The sequence below is a fragment of the Canis aureus genome, chromosome 36 (genome assembly GCF_053574225.1).
Source record: "Canis aureus isolate CA01 chromosome 36, VMU_Caureus_v.1.0, whole genome shotgun sequence".
Lineage (NCBI taxonomy): Eukaryota > Metazoa > Chordata > Mammalia > Carnivora > Canidae > Canis > Canis aureus.
The window spans coordinates 18913417-18927840 of NC_135646.1; the positions used below are offsets into that span (position 1 = coordinate 18913417).

General features: G+C 35.4%; 1 protein-coding gene across 10 annotated transcripts in view; it reads right to left on the reverse strand.

Annotated features, from left to right (window-relative positions):
- Positions 1–14424, reverse strand: part of NBEAL1 (neurobeachin like 1) — a 178064-nt gene that overhangs the window by 23547 nt on the left and 140093 nt on the right. For all 10 annotated transcript variants that reach the window (XM_077885015.1, XM_077885017.1, XM_077885014.1 and 7 more), the window contains 3 exons: positions 12776–12873; positions 3414–3530; positions 1157–1246 (listed from right to left, as the gene is read on the reverse strand). In XM_077885015.1, coding sequence (XP_077741141.1) covers positions 1157–1246; positions 3414–3530; positions 12776–12873 — 305 coding nt within the window. The remainder of the gene's footprint in view (positions 1–1156; positions 1247–3413; positions 3531–12775; positions 12874–14424) is intronic.

Here is a 14424-nt window from a genome sequence, read left to right on the forward strand (position 1 = left end):
AACCTGGAAGAAACAGATAAACTCCTAGAAACACAAATTGCCAAAGCTGAAATAGAAAGAAATACAAAATTTGAACAGAGCAATAACAAGCACTAATTTAAAGGGATACATGTACCCTGATGTTTATAGCAGCATTACAACAATAGCAAATTTAGAAAACAAGCGTCCATCAATTGATGAATGGGTCAAGAAGATGTGGGGTATGTTGTGTGTATGTGTATAAAATGGAATATTAGCTATAAAAAAGAATAAAATCTTGCTGTTTGCAATGACATGGATGGAGCTACAGAGTATTATGTTAAGCAAAATAAGTAAAAGAAAAACAAAAATCATATGATTTCACTCACATGTGGAATTTAAGAAACAAATGAGCAAAGGGATAAAGAGAGAGGTAGGCAAAGCAATAAACAGACTCTTAATTATAGATAACAAACTGATGGTTACCAGAAGGGAGGTGGGTGGGGAGATGGGTTTAATAGGTAATGGGGATTAAGGAATACACCTTTTGTAATGAGCACTGAGTGATGTAAGAAAGTGCTGAATCACTATATTGTGCTCCTGAAACTAATATTGCACTGTATGTTAACTAACTGGAATTTAAAACTTAAAATGAAAACTTAAAAAAATGAAAACAATTTCTGGTTCTAAAAACTGACCAAAAGCAAATAATAAATTGAGACACATTTATGAAAGAAAAAAAAAATTACAGTTAAGTACTTGAAATAAAAGCTGTATAGCTGGAAGATACATCTTTTTAAAAAAAAAAAGATTTATTTATTTTTAGAGAAAGAAAACATGAGCATGAAATGCAAGGGGGGGGGGAAGCAGGGGAGAGGGGGAGAGAGAAAGAGAGAGAGAGAAAGAGAGAGAGAGAGGATCTCAAGCAGACTCCATGCTGAGTGTGGAGCCCTATGCTGCTGGGTTCCATCTCACAACCCTGAGATCATGATCTGATACAGAACCAAGAGTTGAATGTTTAACTGACTGCATCACCAAGGAGCCCCTTTAAAATACATTTTTATATTTGATCAAGGTAATTCCATAAAAAATCTTCTTTATTATTTTTTAAGAAGTCTTCAAAAAATTTATTTTCTTGTTTTTGTAAGTTGTAATGTATACAGATATAGCAGTGTGGAAAAACTATAAATCGACTTACCAGTAACTCAGGACTGCCTTGAGACATAAAAGAACGAGACTGATTTTTAGGGACAATGGCCTTTATCAGTGGAACACCATCACTAATTCCCTATAAAATAAAAGACAAAGGCTTAGTGGCTGGTTCTGCTTATCTTTATTAAGTTATTGCAAACTTCTATTTCTTTGAATGTGAATGAACCCTATAATACAGCATTGTACTCTACCAAAATATTTCATTTAATCAAAGTATAGAAAAGGAGAAGAATCACTATGGTGTACATTTGAAACTAATGTAACAGTATGTGTCAAATATACTTTTAAAAAAAGTTAAGAAAATGTTAGGTTAAAAAATGTAGGAAAAGAACTGTATCATGTTTGGGTGGCATACTTGAAATTCCTAAAACCCATCATTTTCTTGTATTCTACTACTCTGCAGTAAAACAGAAATGCAGATTCCAAGCGGTGTCAACCACTTAAAATAGCCATGATTTAGGATCTTTCCTTTTCCCACGCCATACTGACACGAATATAAATTAGAAAATATAGACCACATAAGAGTATATTGTTCAAGTAAGTCAAATACAACAACTGGTTATATTTTTATAGAATTTCCTTTTGAGTTTCCTTTTGCAGATCTATTCCATTAACTGATGCAATCCTGGAATGCTAAAATGACAGGACCAGAAAATACAGTCCTCAGAAAATACCTTCATTATCTTATTACAACATGAAAGAGAAGAGTGATTTGAACTAAGTTTTTTGATGTAACAATATGTTCATAAATTATACCTAACATTTATTAGGTAAATTATAACCTAACATTATTGGGCTATTTGCCAGGTTCTAAGATCCTTATATGAATTAAATAATGTATTATAAACCATATAAAGTTAGTGCCTATCTTTTCACTCTGTGAATCAAGAGAAGAACAACCTACATTTGAACAAGCATAAATGAACATGGTGTTTGAAGAAATTCATTTATTAGGCCCTTGCTTTTACTGCTACTTCTGTTTTCTTCACCATTTTACCTAAGAAGAGATAACCTACAGAAAGGCTTTCTCTCTTCATATGAATGAGTGGGTAAGTATCTTCTCTTATGATGATGAAAAAGGATCAACACATTATTAATAGTACCCAAGGTATCTATTGTGTTCTTTATCCTGCTCCAAATACTCATCCTGGGGTAGCTACCCTGTGTCATGATGAAAAAAAATTCCTATGATACTGAACCTAAGAAACACATTATAATGATGCTCTAATGCAGAAATTGGCAAAGTTGGCCTGTGGTACAAAGTCCAGCCTACCACCTATTTTAGAGGCTGTGGGTAAGCTAAGAATGGATTTTATATTTTAAATGGTTATATTTTAAGTGGTTATATATGCATCTATATAACATTTGTAATTCTGCCTTTTGACTACAAAGTCCAAAATATTTACTATCTAGCCCTTTAAGACAAATTTATTAACATCTATTGTATTGCATGAGAGTTACTGCTTGTTCCACACATTTCCAAATTATTCACTTTTTTTTTTTAAAGATTTTATTTATTTATTCATGAGAGACACAGAGAAGCAGAGACACAGGCAGAGGGAGAAGAAGGCACCCCACAGGGAGCTCTATGTGGGACTCGATCCCTGTACCCGGGATCATGCCCTGGGCCAAAGGCAGATGCTCAATCGCTGAGCCACCCAGGCGTCCTTCCAAATTATTCTTAATAACTTTTTATCATCACTTTTTCTTCTTGACAAGAATATTATCTGTCTTAACCAAATTCATTGATATAAATGCATTTCATATTCACCTTCTGAACCAAATTAATTCAATATGTAAACATTTGAATTTAAAGTACTCTTTCAATTATAGCATTAACTATCTTGTTTTACTTGATTATTCTTTCTGATATTAGCAATTAACAATCTGACTTATTGAGCAGTATCTTATAAATGAGCAGACACTATAATTACGAGTTATTTTAACTCCCTCCACATATCATTTTAGCTGTCATAAAAAGCAATTTAAATCAAATAATTTATTCTTCCTTATCAGGAAAATGTGAAACAGAAGAAATCCAAGAGAAATAGTTGACTACCACTCAGCCAGCAAGCAAAATCTTCCAACACGATTGTTTCAAAAATCTAAGCATATTATTGAAACGTTGTCTACTATTTTGGATTAAATATTATGACCCCCCACCCCGCACTTTAGAGAATAAAAGGAACACAGATAGGTGTATAGAATACACAATGCTTTGATATTACCAAATTGGATATTACCTCTATAAAAAATGACTTGAGTTCAGAGAGGTGTTGAAATAGGTTTAAGGTTGAAGTGTCCGTTTTGGTCTGCCTTTGCACTGCTTCTTCTGCTGACAATCTAGGAGGATGTGGTTCCTTCAAATAAATTTTAAGAAAAAATAATTCTATAACTATATTAAGACATCTCTCACTGTATTCCTTCATACATACTGGGCTCTAGATACAATGGATTACATACCATGCAACTGTTGACAATTCTAGGCCATTGCTCAGATTACTCCCTCAGCAGTTCTTACCCCTATTCATTTCTAGAGAAACCCTACTTCTACTTTAAAGTTTTTCTTACTGACATCTGTCTTGAATTTCTAAGCCAGGATTAATTACTCTTTTATTATTTTCACCAGCACATTGCTTTGTTTAGTAATTTTTAGTACTTATTTCTCTCTATTGTAGTACGTAGTTGTTTGTGGTCCATCTTGTCCAACGAGGCAATGAGTATCCTTTTTATTTAAGATTTTTTTTTAAAGTAATCTCTACACCAGTGTAGGACTTGAACTCACACCCCTGAATCAAGAGTTGTACACTCCACTGACTGACCTAGCCAGGCACCCGCACCGTTAGGCAAAAAGTATCTTAAAATCAGAAAACAAGTCCTATTCATTTTTGAATTTTCAATACCTAGGATAGTATATTAAGTATGATAGAGGCTTAATAAATATTTGGTAAAATTAAATGAATCATTCAAAAGTCAAAATTTATACAGGTGAATCCTTATTTCCTGAAATAAGATCAAATGTCAATACTATCAGAATCAAATTATAAATATTGCTGCATTTGTTTTCAAATAAATTTTTCCCTAACTTTAAAAGTGTCAGCAACATAGAACAGTGTTACCTTTACAAATAACAATAGCAAATCAAATTAACATGCAAAAGGCATAATTAAAATGCAAAACAGAATTCCATCTAAAGAAGATTTTTCTACCTCCATCACAAATTAGATTACAGAATATATGACAGCCATAGTACTTCAATATTTAGCTTTCAATCCATGTAAGTATTACTCACTTTATTTTTAATCAAAGTCTCACTGGGAATTAAGATGGCAGAGGGGTAGGGGGACCCTAGATTTGTCTCCTCCCTCAATACAACTACACAGTTATTATATCATTCAGCTAGATAGGTATCATATCATTCTGAGCAACCAAGAAATCAAGTGGAGGTCTGAGAAAACAAACGGTACAAGTCCACAAGTAGAAAAGCAACCATTGTTTGGAAGGTAGTAGGTGCAGAGACTTGAATCCAGTGTGATAGAACTGAGGATACAGTGGTGGGAAAGGAGCCTGCTTAAGGAGGCTACTGCAAAGTATTCTAAGCAGCTGAATGCAAAATCAGAAAGTACAGAAGACTGCTACAGCAGGGGATGTTCCTGGCTTAAATTAAAGGTGTTCAGGTGGTGAAGTAGGACAGAATCCCAGGTGTGACGGCGTGGCCTGAGGATCCCTGGGGTCACAAGAAGAATGAGTGGTGCCTAAGTGCAGCACAGCTCCCAGGTATAGGAGTGCAGAAGCCAGCAGACAACAGCAAGTCTAAGTGCCGGCTTTCTGCTCTATGTTGCTATAAACTGAGCCACTGCATTACCAAGTGACTGCTTTCCTGGGACAGGTCCCATAAAAGGCACAAGGATGGCAAGACCATCCTGGGAGGGATCAGCACAGATTCTGGCTGTGGGAGTCCCTAAACTTTGGAGTTTTGAAACTCAATCACGTGCCTGAGATAAAGAAGGCTGGGCGTAAGGAGGGTGAACACAGAGATTTCTGATAACAAAGGGAGAGACAAAAATGATAGATTGCTTTCTGTGAGGCCTTACTGAAGAATAGGAAGGTATAATTTTCAATTCTGCGGCTAGAGAGCAGGGCACCACCATATTCTTCCTGCCCAATCACGGTGAGTCTTCAGGGAGCAAAAGAGCGCCACCCAGTGGAGCCTGGAGTCACTTACACCAAAACCTGCTCCCCTGTGCAATAGAGGCTCATTTGTACTAGGACAAGCCCACCCAAGAATCAGAACAAGGGGGCCACTCTCTCAGAACACCAGCACAAACAACTTGCTTGCACCAAGTCTACTGATCAAAGACGACTGAAGAACTTCAGCTGTAGGGGAAAACAGTACCTAGCATTCTTTGTATTTTTATTCTTTAGTCCTTATTATTTTTTCAGTAATTTTATTTTTTCCAGTTACTTTAATTCTTTTTAAATTTTTATTTTAGTATTCTATACATATGTTTTATCTCTACTTCCCTTTCATTATATTTATGTATACATATTTTTTTTCGTATACATATATTTTTTTTGTTTTGCTTTGCTTTATTTTGGTACATAGTTTCTTTAAATAAGCAGACTAAAACTAAAACACACCCAGGATTTAGTTTTTTTCTGTTCTTTCTGTTGTCGTTGTTATTGTTGTTTTTTTTCTTCCTTCCTTTCTTTTCTGGACAAAATGACAAGACAGAGAAATTCACTCCAAAAGAAAGAAAAAGAAGTCATACTCACAACCAGGTATATTCACTATAGGTATAAGATAGATATATGAACTAGAATTTAAAACAACAATTTTAAAGATACTAACTGGACTTGAAAAAAGCATAGAAGACACAAGAGAATCCCTTACTATAGTATAATGATAAAAGAACTAAAATGTAGTCAGGCCAAAATTAATGTGATAGCTGAGATACAGACCCAAGTGGATGCCATATAAACAACAGGAGGATTCCTGGGTGGCTCAGCGGTTTAGTGCCTGCCTTTAGCCCAGGGAGTGATCTGAAGTCCCAGGATCAAGTCCAGCAATGGGCTCCCTGCATGGAGCCTGCTTCTCCCTCTCTCTCTCTCTCTCTCTTTTGCTCTGTCTCTCATGAATAAATGAAAAAATCTTAAAAAAAAAACCAAGAATGACAGAGCAGAAGAGAGAATCAATGATACAGAATATAAAATTATAGAAAATAATGAAGCTGAAAAGAAGAGGGAAAGAAAACTATTAGATAACAAAGGTAGACTTAGGGAACTCAGTGATTCCAAAAAAATAAAATAATATCTGTATTATAGAAATTCCAGAAGAAGAATGGAAAAAAAGGGACAGAAGGTTTATTTGAACAAATTAGAGCTGAGAACTTCCCTAATCTGAAGAAGGAAACAGGCATTCAAATTCAAGAGGCACAGAAATCACAAAAATACATCAACATCATGATATATTATAGTGAAACTTACAAATTACAACAATAAAGAAAAAATCCTGAAAGCAGCTCAGAACAAGAGGCCCTTAACCTATAAGGGTAGACACATTAAGGCTCGCAACAGACCTTTCCAGAGACCTGGCCTGTGAGAAAGGACTGGTCTGATATATTCAACAAGCCAAAGAGGAAAAATATGCAGCCAAGAATACTTTATCCAGCATTGCTGTCATTCAGAATAGAAGGAGAGATAGAGTTTGCAAGACAAACAAAAACTAATGGAATTTGTGAACACTAAACCAACTCAGATTAAATGGGGCTCTTTAAGCAGAAAGACCAAAAGTAACAAACACCAGAAAGGAATAGAGAAAATCTACAGGAACAGTGACTTTACAGGTAATGCAATGGCACTAAATTAATATCTTTTAATAGTGACTTGCTGTAAATGGGCTAAATGCTCTAATCAAAAGACAAAGGGTATCAGAATGGATAAAAAACAAGATCAATCAATATGGTGCTTAAGAGGCTCATTTCAGATCCAAAAACACCTCCAGATTGAAAATGAAGGAGTGGAAAACCACTTGTCATGCTAATGGACAGCAAAAGAAAGCTGGGGTAACCATCCTATGTCAGACAAATTAGATTTTAAACCAAAGACTGTAATAAGAAGTGAAGAAGGACACTATATCATAATAAAGGAGTCTATCCAACAAGAAGATCTAACATGTATAAATAGCTATGCCCCTAACATGGGAGCAGCCAAATACATAAATCAATTAATAACAAACTTATAGGAAATCACTGTCAATAATACAGTAACAGTAGGGAGTTTTAACACCCCCACTCACAGCAATGGACAGATCATCTAAGCAGAAGAGCAACAAGGAAACAAGGGTATGAATGTCATACTGGATCAGAGGGACTTCAGAGATACATACAGAGCATTCCATCCTTTTTTAAAAAAAACATTTTATTTATTTATTCATGAAAGACACAAAGAGAAGGGCAGGGACACAGGCAGAGGGAGAAGGGGGGAGCCTGATGTGGAACTCGATCCCAGGACCCCGGGACAATGACCTGAGCCGAAGGCAGATGCTCAACCACTGAGACACCCAGGTGTCCCCAGAGCATTCCAACCTAAAGCAGCAAAATACACATTCTTCTTAAGTGCACATAGAACATTCTCCAGAATAGATCACATACTGGCTCACAAATCAGGACTCCACTAGTACAAAAAAGACTGAGATCATACCATGCATATTTTCAGAACACAAAGCTATTAAGCTTGAAGTCAACCACAAGAAAAAATTTGGAAGGACTACAAATACAAATACAAATACAAATACAAATAGGTTAAAGAACATCCTATGAAAGAATGAATGGGTCCACCAGTAAATTAAAGAAGAATTTTAAAAACTCATGGAAACGAATGTGAAAACACAACACTTCAAAACCTTTGGGATACAGCAAAAGTGGTCCAGAGTAAAGAATATACCAAAATAGGCCTTCTTTAAGAAGCAAGAAAAGTCTCAAATACACAGCCTAACCTTACACATAGAGAAGATGGAAAAAGAAGAGCAAATAAAGCCTAAATCCAGCACAAGAAGAAAAATATAAAGATGAAAGCAGAAATCAATGATATAGAAATAAAAAAAAATTTGGTGAAACAGATCAATGGAACTAGAAGCCCGTTCTTTAAAAGAATTAATAAGATTGATAACCCTTAGCCAGCCTTATCAAAAAGAAAAGAAAAAGGACCCAAATAAAAAAAAAAATCATGAATGAATTAGGAGAGATCACAACCAACATCAAAGAAATACAAACAATTATAAGAGAATATTATGAGTAACTATATATGCCAACAAATTAGGCAATCTGAGATTTGGATAAATTCCTAGGAACATACGAACTACCAAAACTGAAATAGGAGGAAATAGAAAGCATGAACTAGGGATGCCTGGCTGGCTTAGTGGTTGAGTGGCTGCTTTCAGCTTAGGGGTGATCCTGGAGACCTGGGATCAGGTCCCGCATCAGGCTCCCCTGCATGGAGCCTGCTTCTCCCTCTGCCTATGTCTCTGCCTTTCCTCTCTCTCTCTGTGTCTCTCATGAATAAATAAATAAAATCTGAAAGAAAGAAAGAAAGAAAGAAAGAAAGAAAGAAAGAAAGAAAGAAAGAAAGGAAGGAAAAGAAAGAAAAAGAAAAGGAAAGAAGAAAGAAAGAAAGAAAGAAAGAAAGAAAGAAAGAAAGAAAGAAAGAAAGAAAGAAAGAAAGAAAGAAAAGAAAAGAAAAGAAAAGAAAAGAAAAGAAAAGAAAAGAAAAGAAAAGAAAAGAAAAGAAAAGAAAAGAAAGAAGTAACCCCAAACCAGCAAGGAAATTGCAGCAGTAATCAATAATCTCCCAACAATCAAGGGCCAGATGACTTCCCAGGGGAATTCCATCAAACATTTAAAGAATTAATACCTATTCCTCTGAAGCTGTTTCAGAAAACACGACTGGAAGGAAAACTTCCAAACTGTTTCTGTGAGGCCAGCATTATCTTGATCCCCAAACCAGACAAAGACCTCACCAAAAAGAATTATAGACCAATATCCCTGGTGAACATGGATGCAAAAATTCATGATACTAGCCAACAGAATCCAATAGTACATTAAAAGGATTATTCACAAAAAATAAAATTAAAAAAAAATAAAAGGATTATTCACCATGACCAAGTGGGATTTATTCCTGGGCTACAACAGTGGTTCAACATTGGCACATCAGCCAATGTGATGCAGCACATTAATAAAAGAAAGGACAAGAACCATAGGTTTCTCTCAATAAATGCAGGAAAAGCATTTGACAAAGTACAGCACCCTTTCTTAAAACTCTTCACAGTGTAGGGATAGAGAAAACAAATCTCAGTATCATAAAAGCCATGTACGAAAAACCTATAGTGAATATCATTCTCAATGGGGAAAAACTCAGCTTTTCCCCTAAGGTCAGGAACATGTCAGGGATGTCCACTCTCACCACTGTTGTTCAACATAGTACTAGAAGTCCTAGCCTCAGCAACCAGACAACAAAAAGAAATAAAAGGCATCTGAATCAGCAAAGTAGTCAAACTTGCACTCTTCGCTGAGGACAAACTCATTCTTCCACTGTATATGGAAAACCCAAAGACTACCTCAAAATTGCTAGAACACCTACAGGACTTCAGCAAAGTAGCAGGATGTAAAATCAACATACAGAAGTCTGCTGCATTTCTATACACTAACAATGAGACAAAAAAAAAAAAAAAAAAGAGAAATTAAGACGTCAATGCCATTTATACCTGCACCAAAAACCATTGATACCTAGGAATTACCCAACCAAAGCAGCAAAGATCTGTACCGTGAAAATTATAGAACCCTCATGAAAGAAATTTAGGGAAACACAAAGAAATGGAAAAACATTCCATGCTCATGGATTGGAAGAACAAATATTGTTAAAATGTCTATGCTACCCCTTTAAAGCACTCTAGACGTTCAATGCAACAATCCCTACCAAAATGCCATCAGCATTTTTCAGAGCTGGAAAAAACAATTCTAAAATGTGTATGGAACCAGAAAAGACTCCGAATAGCTAAAGGAATGTTGAAAACCAAAGCTGGAGGCATCCCAAGTCTGGACTTCAAGTTCTATTACCAAGATGTAATCATCCAGACAGTATGGTACTGGCACAAAAATAAATACACAGATCAAGGGAACAGAATAGAGAACCCAGAAATGGACCCTCAACTCTATGGTCAACTAGTATCTGATGAAGCAGGAAAGAAAACCCAACGGAAAAAAGAAAGTCTCTTCAACAAATGGTGTTGGGTAAATTGGACAGCCACATGCAGAAGAATGAAACTGGATGATTTTCTTACACCATACACAAAAACAGACTCAAAATAGATGAACGACCTAAATGTGAGACAGGAATCCATCAAAAATCCTATAGGAGAACACAGGCAACAACCTCTTTAACCTCGGCCACACCAACTTCTTGCTGGACACGTCTCTAGAGCCAAGAGAAACAGGCAAAAACGAACTACTGGAACTTCATCAAGATAAAAAGGTTTTGCACAGCCAAGGAAACAGTCGAAAAAAAACAAAGACAACCGACAGAATGGAAGAAGATATTTGCAAATGACACATCAGATAAAGGGCTAGTATCCAAGATCTATCAAGAACTTATCAAACTCAACACCCAAAGAACAAATATTCCAATCAATAAATGGCCAAAAGATATGAACAGACCTTTCTCCAAAGGAGACGTACAAATGGCCAACAGATACATGAAAAAAGTGCTCAACGTCACTCAGTATCAGGGGAATTCAAATCAAAACCACAATGAGATACCACCTCACCCCAGTCAGAATGGCCAAAATTAACAAGTCAGGAAATGACAGATGTTGGTGAGGATGTGGAGAAAGAGGAACTCTCTTACACTGTTGGTGGGAATGGAAGATGGTGCAGTCCCTCTGGAAGACAGTATGGAGGTTCCTCAAAAAGTTGAAAACAGACCTATTCTATGACGCAGCGATTGTACTACTAGGTATTGACCGCAAAAACACAAATGTAGTGATCTGAAGGGGCACGTGCACCCCGATGTTTATAGCAGCAATGTCCACAATAACCAGACTACGGAAAGAGCCCAGATGTCCACTGACAGATGAATGGATAAAGAAGATGTGGTGTGCGCGCACACACGCACACACAAACACACACACACACAGAGGACTATTATTCAGCCATCAAAAAGAATGAAATTTTGCCATTTGTAAGAACATGGATGGAACTTTTTTTTTAAGATTTTATCTATTCATGAGAGACACAGAGAAAGAGAGAGAGGCAGAGATACAGGCAGAGAGAGAATGGATGGAACTTAGAGGTTGTTATGCAAAGTATATAAGTCAGAGAAAGACAAATATCTTATCGTTTCACTCAAATGTGGAATTTAAGAAACAAAACAGATGAACATAGGGGAAAGAAAGGGAAAAGAAAATAAAAACTGAGTGGGTGGCAAACCATAAGAGACTCTTAATCATAAACAAACTGAGGAATGCTGGTGGGGAGTTGGGGGGGAGGTGGGGTAACTGGGTGATGGGCATTAAAGGGCAATTGACATAATGAACACTGGGTGTATATGCAACAGAATTCGGTAAATTCTACCCCTGAAATTAATAATACACTGTACGTTAACTAAAATGAATTTAAAGAAAAAATTAAGGAAAAATCAATGGCTAATTTTTCTGTTATTTTTTATGGTGGTAAAAACTAATTAGCTCTACTTTCATGAAAAAAAGAAAAGTAAGCCAGTGCAAAAATATTATAGGATCTATTTCAAAGCTCAGGGAAGTTTTCTGTTACTTTTGCATTCCATCAGCAGACAGGGATAAAGCATTGATTTTAAATATGACTATTCTGTAAAAAAATAAATGTTGGAGGCTTCAAATAAAGTCTGCTAAGGAAAAGTAGCAATTATAAACCTTAGTCTGATAACTGAATTAAGAAAAGTACAACAGATTTATAAGCCAGAATTTAGATACAGTCTTGCTGTGTATCTCTTTTGCTCCACAGCTGTGGAGATTTCAATTCACAAATATCTACTGCACATATACTACATGCAAGAATGATATAAAATGATTAAGAAAAGGCTGCTTGCCTGTAATATATTTATAATAAAGAGACAAATGCACAAATATACAACTAGGGCAGAAAATGTCACAATTAGGATATAAGTAACAGCTTATAAAACATAGAAAGTGATCTAGTTCAATAAATGAGATTATAGCTATTAATTCAGAGGAGACAAGGCATGATAGAAATACTTCTGAATTAGATAGTCATGCATCCAAATCCTGGTTCCAGTCACATTTTAGTTGTTTAAACAAAATAAAGTGATTGGCTGAGTAAATATTAACTTCTCTGTGACTGAAGTTATTGATTGAATATCTGGATTTTGACCACAATATTTTGTTATTTCAAAAAATGAACAATCATTTAAACCTATTTACTTTTTAAGTGACAGTATAATTTTTCTGAAATTCTAGATAATTCTGAGAGATACAGTTTTAAATCATTAAAATTCAGCAATGTAATCATATGTAATCAATAAAAATTTTTGGTAATCAATAGCTTTAATGATTTACCTTTAGCAGCTGACAAGGTGTTTGCCCAAAATTATTAATCATCCCCTCTAAAGCTTTTCTTTCTTTCTCATCTGTTAAGGCATCCAGATCCACAGCTCCTAAAACAAGGAGAAGCACTCAACTCACTATGGAGTGAAACAAATCAGCAAGCCACACAACTGATTAATATACTGGAGACTGAGTAGTATATTTTCAATAAAATACCATTCTTTTCTTAATTTTTGTAAGAATATTGTAAGAGAGGCTTTTTTTATTTTTTAAAAGATTTAATTTATTTATTTGAGAGCCACAGAGTGCATTTGAACACAAGCAGGGGGAGGAACAGAGGGAGAAACACAAGTATACTCCATGCTGGTCATGGAGATCGACTCAGGGAAAATCCCATGAGTCTGAAACAAAATCAAGAGTCAGATGCTTAATTGACTGAGCCGCAAACTGCCTCACAGTAGAACTACTTATTTTCTTCATGATAATCAAACTGAAACAAGTATAATAATCACACAAAATGCTTCTATAAGTTACTGCTTATCTAACAAATACTGGGAAAGATGATATTCTGGTTAACTGATTATACCCAACTGTACTTGATATGGTTAGTAAGTACCCAAACTAGGTAAGTCTGATTTCAAAGTCTAAGCTCATAACCATCAAACATACTACCTCTCTATTATCAAATGAATATGGCAAAGCAAAAACAAGCTTGTCTATTTACCAAAAGGCATGTGGACTCCGTTCAAATTCATCCAACTTCACACTATTCACCATCTTTACTATTGAAGGATTAGAAAAGAAAAAAACTACTTCTTAAGGCTTCCAAAGCCTTCAAGAAATGTTCTTGATCCTGAGCTAAACATTAGAATGATGTCACCTTATTTTATCATTAGAAGAGTTTGTTATTTATAATACTTAAGATCTTTTAAAGTCTGTTAACAATTCAACACTGAATACTTATAACAGGACTGACTGAATAGGACACTTAGGGCTAGAAAGCAAAACCTTTTATGTCACCAATAACTGACATTTATAATTAGATTTGCATACATAACGTTTTTTTGTATCTATTTCACTCCTCCCTGTACCTACCTCCCCTCTGGCAACCACCAGTTTGTTTTCCGTATTTAAGAGTAGTCTTTCAGTCTCCTTTCTCCTTTGTTCATTTTTTTAAAAACTTATTTACATCATTCTTAAGTTCTAATTTATTTTTTTCTTTAAGTTTTATTTAAATTCCAGTTAGTTAACATACAGTGTAATATTAGTTTCAGGTGTACAACATAATAATTCATCAATTCCATACATCACCCATCCTCATCAGGGGAAGTGTACTCCTTAATTCCTATCATCTATTTAGCTCATCCTCTCCTCTCCTCTCCTCTGGTAACCATCAGTTTGTTCTCTATGGGTAAGAGCCTGTTTCCTGGTTTGTCTTTCTTTTTGCCCCTTTGCTCATTTGTTTTGTTTTGTTTCTTAAATTCCACATCTGAGTGAAATCATCTGGTATTTTTCTTTCTCTAACTTATTTCTCTTAGCATTATACCCCTTGTCCATCTATGTTGTTACAAATGGCAAGATCACATTCTTTTTTATGGCTGAGTAATGTTCCATGGTGAATGTGTGTGTGTGTGTATATATTATATATATATGTATATATA